This window comes from Pongo pygmaeus, chromosome 20 (genome assembly GCF_028885625.2).
Source record: "Pongo pygmaeus isolate AG05252 chromosome 20, NHGRI_mPonPyg2-v2.0_pri, whole genome shotgun sequence".
NCBI lineage: Eukaryota > Metazoa > Chordata > Mammalia > Primates > Hominidae > Pongo > Pongo pygmaeus.
Window position 1 is genome coordinate 3,542,224 of NC_072393.2, and position 15,466 is coordinate 3,557,689.

The 15,466-nt window shown below is 60.2% G+C and overlaps 1 protein-coding gene and 1 long non-coding RNA gene across 8 annotated transcripts in view; one reads left to right on the top strand and one right to left on the bottom strand.

The window, feature by feature from the left end:
- PIP5K1C (phosphatidylinositol-4-phosphate 5-kinase type 1 gamma) overlaps positions 1-15,466 on the bottom strand; it is a 71,314-nt gene that overhangs the window by 36,125 nt on the left and 19,723 nt on the right. For 5 of the 6 annotated variants that reach the window (XM_054463727.2, XM_063658247.1, XM_063658246.1 and 2 more), the window contains exon 2: positions 1,027-1,058. In XM_054463727.2, the coding sequence (XP_054319702.2) occupies positions 1,027-1,058 (32 nt within the window). Of the gene's footprint in view, positions 1-1,026; positions 1,059-1,134; positions 1,247-15,466 lie in introns of those variants that run through there. The other variant, XM_063658248.1, reaches the window with a different exon arrangement.
- On the top strand, positions 6,287-7,931 carry LOC129020000 (uncharacterized). Of its 2 annotated transcripts, none has more exons than XR_008495752.2 (3): positions 6,287-6,346; positions 7,447-7,571; positions 7,711-7,931. It is a non-coding gene; the product is annotated as an uncharacterized LOC129020000 (long non-coding RNA). The 2 variants fall into 2 exon arrangements; XR_010124987.1 differs by having other exon boundaries at positions 7,666-7,730.

Consider the following 15,466-nt stretch of genomic DNA (forward strand, 5'->3'; position numbering starts at 1 on the left):
GCGGCCCAGGTGGGACAGGTGCCTTAGGGACTGCTCCTAGGAATGGGGCTCATGGACAGGTGCCTTGAGGACTGCATGCGGGATGGGAGATGCGGCAGCTCGGGTGCTCTCGGGGGACGGCCCACCCCACTGCGCCCACTGGGGCTGGGAAGAAGGCCACTCGGCGCCACGGGGCTGGCAGAAGCTGCAAAGGCAGGGCCAATGTGCAGAGAAAGCTCTCGGGAGGAGACAGGCAGCAATGACAGGACCCATGTACATGCAGACGTGCACACACACAGGCAAATATGCACACAGGCAAACACACGTGCACACGTGCACACAGGCAAACACGTGCACACATGCACGCAAGCAAACATGAACACAGGCAAACACGTGTACACATGCACGCAGGCAAACATGCACACAGGCAAACACACATGCACACACGCATGCAGGCAAACACGTGCACACATGCACGCAGGCAAACATGCACACACACGTGCACACACGCACAGAGGAAAACGTGCACACACGCACAGAGGAAAACATCACACACAGGCTGCACACAGCCTCACTGTGCACTACGCCTGTGTGGCTCACTGACACTGAGGGCGTAGGTGCAGCTGGTAGCCTCGGGCATCGCCCTCTGGGCAGCGTCTGACCCTCCAGCCAGGTCTTCCATTCCTGCCCTCAGTCCCCCTGTGAGAGCTGCTCTCTCCCCACCGCCCACCTCCCAGAATCCTGGCTCCATGTGGCCTGGAACCCAGAGAAGCCCTTCCTGCCCCTGCAGCCCTGACCAGGCACCCCTGCCACAGGGGGCGTGGCCCCTCAGATGCAGGGCCCCCTCCTCCATCACGGAATTTCACCTCAACCTCTCAAGACGCAGTTGGTGCAGACCTCATGTTCATCCTGCCTGTGGACACTGGATGGCATTTGGGGCCCAGAGAGGGGCAGTGAGCTGCCTCAGGCCATACAGCTTCTCCGCGAGTAGGGAGGCAGCGGGTCAGGGTGGGGACCCCAGGCCCTTCGTCCCCTCCAGACACTCACCTCTGTTGGGGCCGCCTTCTTCGGAGCCAAACCTGCGGAAGAGACAAGCCGGGTATCAGACAGGAAACCGGTGACCTCTGGGAGTCCTGGGCCCAGCCCCCGACCCACCTCCTGGCGCCCCAGGCCTGGTGTGTATAACTCCGCGTGGGGCCGGTCTCAAGGGTACACACAAGTGAAGACATGGACTGAGTGCGCTGGGAGGATGTGATGAGGGCGGGAGCCGCTGGGGCCTGCCATGGTCACCCTGGTTGGCAGCCACTGGGGCCTAGAGCAGGGGAGAGGCTTTGCAGCCTCAGGGAGGTAGGTAGCCGGTGACGCCCAGGCTTGGCACCCACCACGGAGGGCCTGGGGCTTGGACCTGCCTGGAGGAGGGGAGGGGAAGTGGGGAGCAAACCTCCCCCGGCTCTGACCCCCTTCACGCCCAGATATGAGGTTCTGGGCAGTCAACAACCGAGCAGGTCTGAACTGACCAAGCCCCGCTTCCCCGGAGGCAGGCGCCAGGAGAGGCTCGGGCATGGGGAAATCAGGTGCCAGCGTGGGGAGTGAGGGGGGCAGTCCCCCGCTGTGGCAAGGGCAGGCTGGAGTTGCGGGGAGCGCCCAGCACCCGGGCAGCTGTGGTCAGTGGGAACTGGCCAGGGGTCCCCAGGGCTGGCGTTCTCCCTGCCCCTCTCCAGAGTGAGGTTTGTGGAAGGATAAGGGAGGCTGCGAGGGGACCCCCAGCCCTGCCCTGGCTCCTGGGCCCGCAGCCTCCAGTCAGCGCCTGCAGCAGGGCCCGGGCCGCAGCTCCAGAGAGGACAACAGGGGCCTGTAGGATTGAGCCAACGGGCCCAGGCCTGGGCTGAGCCGGGAGCACCTTCCTCCACGCGAGAAGGCTGGGACGAGGGGAGCAGGCGAGACTCGGCTCCTAGGACCCAGGACCACATGCCCAACCCTGGCTCCCAGCAGCAGGGCCCTGGGGTCCCCATCTGGAGAATGGGAACAGACTCTACAGCTGTGATTATGAGCCCTGAGACCGACGGGAGATGATTCTGGGGGACCTGGGAGCCCGATGTCCTCACAGGGTCCTCACGAGATGGGGCGGGAGGGTGAGTCAGAGAGGGACTGGAAGAGGCTGCGCTGTGGCTGTGAAGGGGGAGGAAAGGACCTGAGCCGACAGATGCGGGTGCCTCTAGACGCTGGGAAAGGGGGGAAACGGATTCTCCTCTGCAGCCTCTGGTGGGCCCAGCCCTGCCCACAGCTTGACTTTAGCCTGGTGAGGCCCTGTTCTGGGGCTGGACTCCTGGCCCCGGAGCCCTGAGGGGGGAAGCGATGTCGGCGACTGCAGGGAACGCACGCGCTGGCGTCCACCACGCGGACGTGGGGAAGACCTGGTCTCACCCTCAAGGGGCTCACGGTCAACAGGGGTGGGCGCAGGCCTGGGTGTTTGATGTGGGGTGACAGGCGGGGTGCGGATCAGCAAGGGGGGTTTCCCTGGGCTGGTCATGTCTGAGCTCAGTGCCGAACAAGGATGCCGTGGCAGCGGGAGGGAGCTCCAGGCGGAGGGAACGGCAGCACAAAGGTCACGAGGTGGCTGAGGCGGCCACGCTGCTGCACGGATCACAGCAGCGTCCTCCAGGCTCACACAGAGGCGGCTGCCGAAGGGGAGCGCCTCCCTGTTGGATTCCGATGCTGGCATCACCCGGGGCCCAAGGGCATGGAGACAAATGCTTCTTTTCAATCACACAGGGGCTGTGGGTCAGGGCTGACTCCGCCCCAGCGCTGCCAGCATCTTCTCACTCCATTCCCCCTTCCTAGAGGAAGAGGCTGAGGGTTGGGGAAGGGAGGGCTGGCCGAGGTCTTGCAGCTGGGGGTGCTGGGGCAGGCCCTCAAAGGGGATTATTAAGAGCCCGTGGAGACGCTCGGGCTGCGCCGGAGCGTGTGCAGGAGGGTGCGGCACGTGCCCCGCTCCGCTCTGTAGGGCTCGGCCCTCTGGCTGCCTCCCTGCTCTGGGCTGGGCAGCAGTGCGTTGGAACTGGTCTGGCCCTGGCTTCCAGGCCGGCTAAGGTGAGCAGGGGAGGCCAGGACACGTGAGGGGCCAACAGGGCGAGGTTCAGGGAGGCGCAGACAGGTGAGGAGGTGGGTGCGGCGGTGCAGACGGGGGCCGTCAGGGGTGGGGACCCGGCTGGGTGTGGACTCGGGAGAGGGGACAGAGGAGAATTTCTCCAAGAGACAAAAAGTCTTTCTGGACCAAGGCCTCACAAAGCCAGCAAAGAGTACAGAGAGGGAGGGAGCCCTTCTGTTTTAAGACGCGGAAAGAGATGCTCAGAGGGAGGGGTGAACCCACCCAAGGTCGTACAGAAGGAGAAGGAAAGTTAAACCCGGGCCCGGGTTGGCGATGTCCCACCCTATCAGCCCTGCCAGCGCCCCTCGGCCCCCACGGGCACTGCGCTGCTCTCGGTGGGTGCACGGGAGACCCACGTGTGTCCCATCTAGAGGCCGCGCCCCAGTGACTGCCCTGCCGTCTGAAAACACGTCCACCGCGGGCACTGAAGGCAACTGAATGCGGCTTGGTGGAGCAGCCCATAGCTTTGCTCTGCTGCCAGGTCAGAACCACCAGAGACACGGCGAAGGCACCGGGTGGAAAACTTTGCTGGGGTCAGAAGCCTCGGGACAGGCGGCAGGCGGGGGAGGGGGTTGGGATCAGGAGCCTCTGCAGGCAGCAGGCGGCAGGCGGGGGAAGGGGCTGGGGTCAGGAACCTGGGGCAGGCGGCAGGCCGGGGAGGGGGCTGGGGTCGGGAATCTGGGGCAGGCGGCAGGCGGGGAGGGGGCTGGGGTCGGGGCAGGGGTCAGGAGCCTCTGCAGGCGGTAGGCCGGGGAGGGGGCCGCATCCAAGACGCTGGTGGGCCCCTGTAGTCGTGGTCAGTCCCCATGCCTGCCTGAGGGTGCGGAGTTGGACAGTGTCCCCCCGACATTCACGTCCTTCCAAGAACCTCAGCCTGCAACCGTATTTGGAAAGAGTCTTTGCTGATGTCACTGGGTAAGATGAGGTCGTGCCGGAGTGGGATGGGCCCTGGATCTGCCGCTGTCCTTATAAGAGAAGCCGCCTGGGGAGGCCAAGATGCCGTGTGGGGTGGAGGCGGGGAGGGCACCGCTCCTCCAGGCCCTGAATCGCCAAGGATGCCTGGAGGCACCAGGAGCAGAGGGGTGTGGAGCTTCTCTGCGGTCGGTCGGGAGGGCAGAGACCTGCCCGCTCCTGGACCTCGGGCTCCTGGCCTCCAGAGCTGAGCCAGAACAAACGTCTGTTCAAGGCCTGCTGCTCCAAGCCCCCCAGTCCTGGGGACTTTGTCTGGGCAGCCCAGGACCTCACGTGGGGCGTGGCCCTCCAGTGAGGACCCCAGCCCTGGGTGGGAGGGGGCGTACTCCTCAAGGCAGCAAGAACAGCTAAAGGGTCCTCCCCTGGGGCCACCTGGACGCCCTGCAGGGCTGGGTGGGCAGCAGGTGGGTCCTGGAGGGATCTGGGGGACAGACCCATGGTGCTCACTACAGGGGCGGGGACAGGGACGGAGGGAGTGAGGTGACTCAGGATTCCTGCTGCCGCGGTGACGGGAAGGACGGGCTGCTTCTCTGTCCTTCCAGAGGACAGGGCCAGTCGCCCCCAGGTCTCTGACAGGCCACAAAGGGCCTGCTCTAGGCCGTGGCGGGGCGGAAGGTGCTGGACGCTGACGTGATGTTTGGGTTGGCGGCCCGGGAGCAGAACAATTCACGGTTTTACGTCCAGGGTGTGGGGGAAGGAAAAGAAGAGAGGGCAGGAAGCCAGCGGTGGGCCGGGGCAGGACGTTCCAGACCTCATCGGGGGCCCGAGCATCCCTCTGCTCGGCCTGTCTGGGGCCTCTCTGCCCACAGTCCTGACTCTACTCCCGAAACCACCCCTCTGGGGCCCCCCCATACCCACTTGGGTGACTCAGCTGTTTTCCTCAGTGGCCCCGAAGCTGAGAGGTCACAGCGCTTCGGTCCACCCCTGCCCGGACTCTCCCAGGCTTCCTACAGCCCCGGGACCCAGTGGACGCGGTGAGGCCCTCCAGACCCAGCTCTGCTGACCTCACCAGGCACCTCGGGGTCACCCGCGTTGGGTGTAGGCCCCCTGCCTCAGTTTCCCTCTGTGGTTCCACATCTTCACCTGCCCGACTCGCCTGAGCTGGCTGACAGGGGGAGAGGAGAGGGGCGGCTGGCTCGGGCCCTGCTGGGAACGTCCTCGCACTGGGGGCCTGTAGGGTTAAGGGACTGGCCGGGGCCGAAGCACCAAGGTGGAGGTGGAGCAGGACAGGGAGGGGAGGCACTCGGTTGGGGGACCCCGAGGAAAATGTGGGGCTCCCAGGGCAGGCAGGAAGGGACAGCAAGGGGAGACCAGAGCCGAGTGTCCTGTGGAGGAGAGGGACAGGGGAGGAAGCAGAGCCTTGATGCCACCGCCCGCCCGGGTGGCCAGGTGAGCGCCATCTTCACTCAATCCTTGCTCCCCATGAGGCCCGCTCAGGGCACAGAGCCTGCTGTGACCCCCATAAGGGGCTGTCATGACGTTGAGCTCTGCTCAGCCTGAGACGTGACTAATTATCTGCTGAATGAGCCACCCCGTTTTCGAGGAAATTAGGTTTTAAAAATAGTCAGGGGAGGAAAGGCGAGCCGCGTTGCGGAGCCGGGAGGTGGCCCCTCTGAGCAGTTTCCGCTGGCCGGGCTGAGCGCCCGAGGCGGGGGCTCTGCCACTGGGGCCCCTCTCTCCTGGCCCCATCATAGGACCTGGCGGCGACCCGGGCCTGCGGCGCACGGCTCTGATCGCTGGCTGCACGGTGACCTCATCGGCCACCCCACCTCCCTGTGTGCCCGGGGCTTCTCTCTGAGCCTCAGTCTCTCTCTATAAAGTGTGGCTGAAGCCAGCTCGAGCCCTCGAAGCACTGCCGTTCTCCACGGGGCCACACGGCCGCCTCTGCACCCAGCTGTTCCCTGGCCTGTGCCCGGTCTCTGCCCTGGCCCTTCCAGTGCTCCCTGGACACTGTGTCCCACACCAGCCACCTTTGCCACCCCACCGACACCGCCCCATCCTGCAGACCAGCCTGGTCCCTCCTGCTGACCCGGGAGCTCCCTCAGGACGGGGCCTGCCCTGGGCTGACAGCGTGGGCGTTTGTTGACTGACCCATGGACTGACAGATACCCGTTCCTCTTCTCTCTGCACAACAGGCCTCCGCCAGATCTTCCTCTCCACATCTGTCTGACATGGACACTGAGGCAGGGAATGACTAAACTGGGGGAGGAGGCGGATTGTCAGGCTGGCTCCACGGCAAGACCCAAAGTAAGAACGGGGACGGAGAGGCCTGGACAGGCAGCCAGAGGGAGGGAGGCATCACAGTGAGAGGAAACAGGCCCACGCTGGGCTCACCGATAGGGCGCCGCGGGGCAGAAGGCCCAGCGAGGCAAGCTCGAGGGTGGGTGGAAGGTGCCTCAGCCCCTGTGGGCACTTGCAGGGCGCCGTGACAGCAGGCAGGACAGGAACAGTGGTGGCCTCATCCCTGTACAACCAAGGTCCAGACCCCCATGGCTGGGAGGAAAAAGCCCCAGCCCTGGAGGTGGTGGGGGCGGGGGGAGAGTGGGCAGGGCCCTGGAAGGCCCAGGATGACGAAGCTGGGGACTGGGGGGCTGGGGAGAGCGCAGGGCAGGGGAGGGATTCTGTGAAAGGGGGCCCACCCACCCCGCCCCCACCGCAGACAAGGGTCTCCCCAGGCCTCACTGCAGCCCTGCAGGGTAAAGACCAGGCCCTGTTACCCCACCAGACCCTGTGTGGCCCCCTCCCTGCCCCCTGCTCCAGCCACACGGGCCCTTGCTGTCCCTCCAGCACGCCAGCGCCACCCTGTGTCATGGCCTTTGCACGAGCGGTGCCTCTGCCTGGCCTGCCAGTCCCAAGATTCTCTCAGGGTTTGTTCCTCTGTTTCACCCCAGACCTGGCTTAAACATCACCCCTCAGAGGCCTCCCCCAGTCACCCTGCACTAAACGGTCCCCTCCTCACTGCCCGGCACACAGCACCACCTGGCACGTGGCTGCTGTCATCCCCACAACAGGGGACCAAGCCTGCTCTGTCATCTGCTCACAGACTCTGGCAAAGCTCTCTGAGGGCAGCAAGGGAAGGCCAGTGAGAAAGGGGTGGCAGTGGGACCCAGGTGTGTCAGAGTAGCACAGGGGGCCTGCACCCCTGTGTGGGGCCACTGCCCAGAGGGCAACTGCTGGGCACCCCAGGACAGGTGCGGGCTCACTGTGACACAGCAACCCGGGTGCGTGAGGACGGCCCAGGCACGGGGTCCTGCAATCCCGCAAGCAGGAAGCAACCCCGGGCCAGAGCTCACGGTCACCTCCCTCATTTGCTGGAACAACCCATCCTCTGGCCTCCCACCATGCAGGCCTCCGACCATGGGGACCACAGGCCCCTCTGAGGACCTGCCAGGACGGCCAGGCTGGGCAGCGGCACTCCACGACACAGGCTGGGGTGGGGACCCAGAGGCGGCAGGGCCGACCCTCAGCTCTGGTGAGGCTCAGACCAGGACCCGGTGGACGAGGGCAGGTGGTGCGAGAATCTTCTCCTGCTAAACTGCAGAAAGGCCTTCTGTGGCTATCCACAGATGGCTGTGACACTTGGCAGTGGTGTGACTTGCTCTGACCCACAGAATGTGATGGAAGGGATGGCGTGGGCGTGAGGAAGCCTGGCACTTCTCACTGCGCCTCTGGGAACCTGGGCCACGACACTCAGAGGCCAGCTCCCTGCAGAAAGGCCGGGCGGCCCCAGCTGTTCCTGCCATCCCGGCTGAGGGTTGGACAGGCAAGTGCAGGACGAGCTTGAATTTCCTGCCACTGCCGACCACAGCCATGGGACTAACCCCAGGTATGACCTACAGAAGAAGCACCCAACTGAACCCAACCCAAGTAACAGAATTGCAAGCAAATACATGGTTGTTTGAAGCTTCTGTCTGGGGGTGGTTTGTTACATAACAATAGCTAACTGAAACAGACCTCGGCTCACTACAACCTCCGCCTCTCGGGTTCAAGCGATTCTCCTGCCTCAGCCTCCCCCGAGTAGCTGGGACTACAGGCACGCACCACTACGCCCAGCTTTTTTGTATTTTTAGTAGAGATGGGGTTTCACCGTGTTACCCAGGATGGTCTCAATCTCTTGACCTCGTGATCTGCCCGCCTGGGCCTCCCAATGTGCTGCGATGACAGACATGAGCCACCGTGCCTGGCCTATCTGGGGACTTCTTTGGAACAGGAGGAGTTACGGTTTTTAATTCCTTTGTCTTACTTGGATTTCTTACATTCAAAGGAGCATTAATAATCTGTATGATGGATTATTCAGCCATGAAAAGAAGTGAGGCTCTGACGCAGGCCACAGTACGGATGCACCTTGAAGACGTCACACTCAGTGAGAGATGCCAGACACAAGAGGCCATGCAGTGTGTGACCCCATTTCTATGACATGTCCAGGACAGGCTGATCCAGAGAGACAGGGAGGGGATGCGTGGGTGCTGGGGCTGGGGAGGGATGGAGAGTGACAGCCGCCAGGCACAGGGTTTGCTTTCGGGGTGATGGAAATGTACTAGAATTAGTGGCAGCGACTGAACAACTCTGTGAATACGCCGAAAAGAATTTACCCAGTTGCAATAAGTAAGCAGTAAGACACTTTCAAAGAGTGAATTTTGTGTCCCAGAAAAGCAAAATGAAGATGCAGATCCCTTTAGTTGCAAAAGCATTGCCCAGTGACATACACCATCTGGAACCTTCTCCAAACTCTGTCATCCCCCAGGGCCTCAGTTTGCTTGTCTCTAAAGGAGGTCAGGGGACTTAGTTAAGGTGTGACCAGAAGGGCACCCAGTCTGCTGCAGGCTGGAGCTTCTCACACTGTCTGTGCTGTAGGACTGAGTTCACCCTTTCTTTTCTCCCCATCATGGACCAAGCCTTTTGTAAAACGCAGTAAACAGCAACTACCAAGGTCTGAAAGGCTGGTGCTGACCCTCAGCTTCATACCTCCTCTCTGGTATGGACCGGGATGGACAGTCTTGTCCATGGTGACATCAGACAGCCCTGCCTCAGGCTTCTTCTCTCTTGATATGAATGTACCCACATGCAAACAGCTTGGGGGCCTCCAGGCACCCCCAAAAGCCCATGCAAACCAGGGTCTCCCCCCACAGCACTTAGGGCTGGATTGTTCTCTGGGCTGGTCACTAGGGTTGTCCTGGGCACTGCAGGGTGCTGAGCAGCGTCCCTGGCCTCCACCCACTCCATGCCAGGGGCACCCCCCAGCTGTAACAACCACAGATGTCTCCAGACATGGCCCCGTGTCCCCAGGGGGGCAGGATGACCCCAGGTGACGCCCCGCTTCACTAGCCCCTGAGGTTAAACCCTTGGGTGAGATGTTCAACACGGCTACAACAGCAAATATCTGCACCAGGTGCCGACCAAGCTCTCCCCACGCAGGATCCCACCCAGCCTGACCAGGCAGCCACTCCTCACGGCTTCATCTGACACATGGGGAAACCGAGGCTGGGAGAGGCAGAAGGATTCTGACACCGCTGGGGAGAACCCACGTGGCCAGGCCTCCCGCGTGAGCATCTCTAACCCATACAGGCCTGGCGTGGTAGGCAATGGCATCCCTGTTTGGGGACAGGCAGCACCTGACTGATGGTCCCCACCGGGAAGTGACAAGAGACGTGGACTCAGGTACCTGCCCGGCCCTGCAGCCCCAAGCCCAGCGAGTCGCCATAAACTGTCACCCGGTACATCCGCAGTCCCCGGCACCCACCACTCCCAGCACACCCCAGGGAGTGGCCCGCCTGGGCTTGGTTCTGAGCCCTGTGGTGTTTGGGTTCAGTCAACTCTAGAAATCACAATGTTTTTGGAGAAAAACCTGGGTTTCTCGAAAAACAGGCAGACCTAGAACTAAAAGCCTGCACCATCACTCGCTGCCCCCACCGGCCCGGCACGCTCGCCTCTGCCTCCGTCCCCCACGGCCCGCTCCTCGACGGTGCATGGACAGAAGGCGCCTGTGAGCACCTGATCCAGCTGCCAACCTAATTCATGATCACCGTTTGACAGGCTGGGAAATGGGGATTTGGGGAAATTTAGGAAGTTACCCAAAGTCAACGGTCAAAAACCCTGTGATCCCATCTCCGAATCCAGAAAAACCTTCAACGAAATTCAACATGAATTTCATGTCCCCCCAAAATACTACCAACAAAGAAAAAAAGGAGAGAAAAGGAGACTGCTTTTACTTTAAAAAGAAATATAAGACCAGGTGAGGTGGCTCTAGCACTTTGGGAGGCCAAGGCAGGAGGACGGCCTGAGCCCAGAATTTTGAGACTAGCCTGGGCAACATAGTGAGACCCCCATCTCTACAAAAAAATTTAAATATTAGCCAGGAGTGGTGGTGCACACCTGTATCTCTAGCTACTTGGGAGGCTGAGGCGGGAGGATCACTTGAACCCAGAAGTTTGAGGCTGCAGTGAGCTATGACTGCACCACTGCACTCTAGCCTGGGCGATGGAGCAAGATCCTGTCTTAAAAATAAAATAAAATAAAATAAAAAATGAAAGAAGTATAAAGCAAAAAGTTATGGGAAATGCCTTAGCGTCAACCACAAGACCGGGGTGTGGCTGTGAGGCCACCACTGCAGCAGAAGTGCCGGCTGGAGTAATAAGACAAGCAGCAGAGAAAGGAACGAAGACTGAAAAGAAAAAGAGAAAGTTTTAGGCCAGGCTTTGCGGTGGCTCACGCCTGTCATCCCAGCACTTTGGGAGGCCAAGGCAGGCGGGTCACTTGAGCCCACGAATTAGAGAGCAGCCTGGCCAACATGGTGAAACCCCGTTTCTACTAAAAATACAAAAATTAGCCGGGCGTGGTGACGGGCACCTGTAATCCCAGCTACTTGGGAGGCTGAGGCAGGAGAATCGCTTCAACCTGGGAGGCGGAAGTTGCAGTGGGCCAAGATCATGCCACTGCACTCCAGCCTGGGCAACAGAGTGGGACTCCCTCTCAAAAAAAAAAAGAAACAGTGAGTCTAGTTCAAGACGCTGAATCGTGTTAAGTGTTGACAAGTGGGGGTGCTGAGGTCTGCAACTTTGAAACGCTTCCAAAAAACAAGCTGACAGGGATGGTGGAATGGAGGGATGGCAGGATGGAGGGATGGTGGGATGGAGGGATGGGGGATGGAGGGATGGAGGGATGGGGGATGGAGAGATGGAAGGATGGTGGGATGGAGGGAGGGAGGGATGGAGAGATGGAGGGATGGAGAGATGGAGGGATGGAGGATGGAGGGATGGAGGATGGAGGGATGGAGGGAGGGAATAGAGGAGGGATGGAGGGATAAAGGGAGGGATGGAGGAGGGATGGAGAGATGGGAGATGGGAGATGGAGGATGGAGGGATGGAGGGATGGAGAGATGGAGAGATGGAGAGATGGAGGATGGATGGAGAGATGGAGAGATGGAGGGATGGAGAAGGAGGATGGAGGGATGGAGGAGGGAGGGAGGATAGAGGGATGGAGGAGGGAGGGAGAATGGAGGGAGGGAGGAATAGAGAGATGGAGGGATGGAGAGATGGCAGGATGGGAAACGGAGGGATGGAGAGATGGAGGGATGGAGGATGGAGGGATGGAGAATGGAGGATGGAGAGATGGAGGGACGGAGGGAAGGAGGATGGAGGATGGAGGGATGGAGGATGGAGGGATGGAGGATGGAGGGATGGAGGATGGAGAGATGGAGGATGGAAAGATGGAGGGATGGAGGATGAAGGGATGGAGGAGGGATGGAAGGATGGAGGGAGGGATGGAGGGAAGGAGGATGGAGGGATTGCGGGATGGAGGGAGGGACGGATGGAGGGATGGAGGGATGGAAGGAGGGATGGATGGAGGATGGAGGGATAAAGGGAGGGATGGAGGGATGGAGGAGGGATGGAGAGATGGAGGAGGGATGGAGAGATGGAGGGAGGGATGGAGGGATAAAGGGATGGAGGGGTGGAAGGATGGAGGAATGGAGGGATGGAAGGAGGGATGGAGGGATGGAGGGAGAGATGGCGAGATGGAGGGAGGGATGGAGGGATGGCAGGATGGAGGGAGGGATGGAAGGAGGTATGGAGAGATGGAAGGATGGAGGGAGGGATGTAGGGATAGAGAATGGAGGGATGGAGGGAGGATGGAGGGATGGAGGATGGAGGGATGGCAAGATGGATGGAGGGAGGGATGGTGGGATGGCAGGATGGAAGGAGGGACGGAGGGATGGTAGGACGGAGGGAGAGATGGAGGGATGGCGGGATGGCAGGATGGAGGGAGGGATGGACGGCAGGATGGATGGCAGGATGGAAGGATGGAGGGATGGCGGGATGGCAGGATGGAGGGATGGCGGGATGGATGGAGGGATGGCGTGAACACAGCCACCTGCCAATTGCAATTCCCAGACAGTAAGTCGTGGGTCTACTGCCCAATTCTTTCAACTTTTCAGCACTTTTGAAAATTCTCTTTAAAAATCCCTTTCCCCCAGGGGAAACGTGAGTCTGATCTTGGATACAGGTGTTTTCAAGCTCTGGGGAAACATGGTTTTTGAGGGAACTCTGCCTGAGGAACCTGAGTAGGGACACGGGTCACAGAGGATGCCCCCAAGCTCCAGTGGGCCCAGCCCTGTGCCCAGGCTCCCCACCCAGCACCACACCTTTGAGGGGCGTGTTCCTGCCTCAGGGGCTTTGTGTGTGCTGTGCCTGTGTCCCTGCTTGGCCGGCTCCTGTCCTCCCGTTTGGGTCTCAGCCTGACTCTCGCCTCCCCAGGGAGACCGTCCTCACAGCCACCTTCCTACCCGCCCTGCATCCCGTTCTATTTCCTCACACTGCACATCAGTCGGGACTGATCTTGCTCCTTCCCGTGGGAGCACAGACCTTGTGTCTCGTTCGTGGCTGCTCTCCCAGACCTACCTGCTACTCAGTAGGGGCGCAGCAGCACCGGTGAATGGAGCTGGGGCAGGGGGGCTGGGCTGGATCTGGGAGATCCAGAGGGGTCCTCAGCTGTGGAGGGGGAGCACTGGAGAGGACGTGACCTGGGACCTGGGCTCAGGCACACAATGAGTTGGCTACCAAGATGGCGCATGAGGAAGAAGCACAGGCTTGGGTCAGATGTGCTGAGAGCAGTCAGGACCTGCAGGGTTGGAGCGGCCCAAGGGACGCCCTGGATGTGGCTTGACGTGCTGGGCTGGGCACACATGGTGGACGGAGTGGCGGAGCAGGCAACTGGAGCCTAGAACGTGCCTGGCACGTTGTAGATGGTCAAGAAACTTTATGCAGCAAATGAAGAGGCAGATGCTGTGGGAGGCGCTGCCCGGGCTATGGTAGGGCTTGGGGGATCCCAGCTCCTCCCCTCTGGCCCTGTGAGAACACCCTGGCTACAGCCCCCTCGGGGGGACATGGCAACGGCCTGGAGCCCCACAATCAAGCCTGGAACAACGGCCCTGAAGTGACTACAGGCTAGTTCTTACCCTGAAGATGCACTCTCTCCTGATTCTGAGACTCCCAGTGTGGTGAATGGTGTCAGGTGATAGTCCGTCTGTTGGCTCGTTCATCCGTTCATCCATCCATCCATCTATCCATCCATCCATCCATCCAAACCAAAATCAGCAAGCATCTCCTGGGTTTGGGGGATGACACACAACTGAGGTGGCTGGCTCTCTGTCTAAATGCAACTGTCTTTTTTTTTTTTCTTTTGAGACGGAGTCTTGCTCTGTTGCCCAGGCTGGAGTGCAACCGCGCCATCCTGGCTCACTGCAACCTCCGCCTCCCAGGTTCAAACGATTCTCCTGTCTCAGCCTCCTGAGTAGCTGGGATTAAAGGGATCCGCCACTATTCTCAGCTAATTTTTCTATTTTTATAGAGACGGGGTTTCACCATGTTGGCCAGGCTGGTCTCACTCCTGACCTCAGGTGATCCACTCACTTCAGACTCCCAAAGTGCTGGGATGACAGGCGTGAGAGCCACCGTGCCCAGACTGTCTAAATACAATGTCTAGTAAGAAAAGGTTTTAAGCACCTGGAAAGCACAGAATCACATAAAAGACACTCGTCTATTACTACATAGGTCAAAAAACATCTTTTCTGTTTATCCCTTAAGTCAGGGCTCAGCAAACTTTTGTAAAGGGTCAGAGGAGGTCAGGCGGAGGCCAGGATCTCCTCTGGGACAGGATCTCCTCTGGGACAGGCTTCGAGCGTGGCCCTGGAGGTGGAGGGAGTGACCTAAATGGAGGTCTCACCAGGGGAGACTCTGCCCTCCAGGGCACACTGGGTGATGTCTGGGGCCATTTGTGGTTGTCATGACTAAGGGTGCTCCTGGCATAAAGTAGGTGGAGGCCAGTGACACTGCCCAGCGCCCTGCAGTGCCCAGGATGGCCCTACCCCAGAGAAGGATCAGGTCCCACAGGTCGGCAATGCTGAGAGGCAGAGACCCTGTTCTAGAGACTGGGGTGGCAGAATCCCGCCCCGTCCCCCCCTCCTCGCCCCCGCACACACAAGAACCTGGAGTCAACACAGTATGGAGGTATGTGGGATGGGCGTGCGGGCGGGCAGGGTGTTTCTGATACGATTCTCCAGGTGTGTATATTGTTTCAGGAAAAGAACACCCGTACCTCTATCATCTTGTCCACTTTTTTTTTTTTTTTTTTTGAGACAGAGTCTTGTTCTGTCGCGCAGGCTGGAGTGCAGTGGCATGATTTCGGCTCACTGCAACCTCTGCCTCCCGGGTTCAAGCGATTCTCCTGCCTCAGTCTCCCAAGTAGCTGGGATTACAGGCATGCACCACTACCACTTGGCTAATTCTTGTATTTTTAGCAGAGACGGAGTTTTGCCATATTGGCCAGGCTGATCTCGAACTCCTGACCTCAGGTGATCCACCCACCTCAGCCTCCCAAAGTGCTGGGATTACAAGCATGAGCCACCGCGCCCGGCCCACTTTTGTCTTTTGTTTGAAGTTCCCTGTAATAAAAGCTGCAGCTGGTACACACATCCCCCCGCGGGCTGGTGCTCTGCAAGCTGCGTCTCTGACCCTCTCAATGCCCCATGAGGTGACTGGCATTGGACCTATTTTACAGCTATGTAAACTGAGGCTCAGAGGTCTGGCCTAGTCAAAGGCAGCGACAGTCGCTCCAGCCTGGACTTGAAGGGCAAACGGCAGCCCCTGGGGGAGGAGCAAAGCTAAGGCACATTTTTCAGATAAACTCCAGGGGGCCACTTAGCCAAACGAGCCCTGGGGCCTGGGTTTGGTCCTCTGGCCTCTCAGGCCCACCAGGATCCAAGGCGAGCTCCTTCCCCGTCAGCCTGGTGTGTACGAATATGCTTCCATGAGCCCAGATTTCAGGGCCTGCTGCACGCTGCATGCTGGTCTGACCCCATCACCACCCCCACCA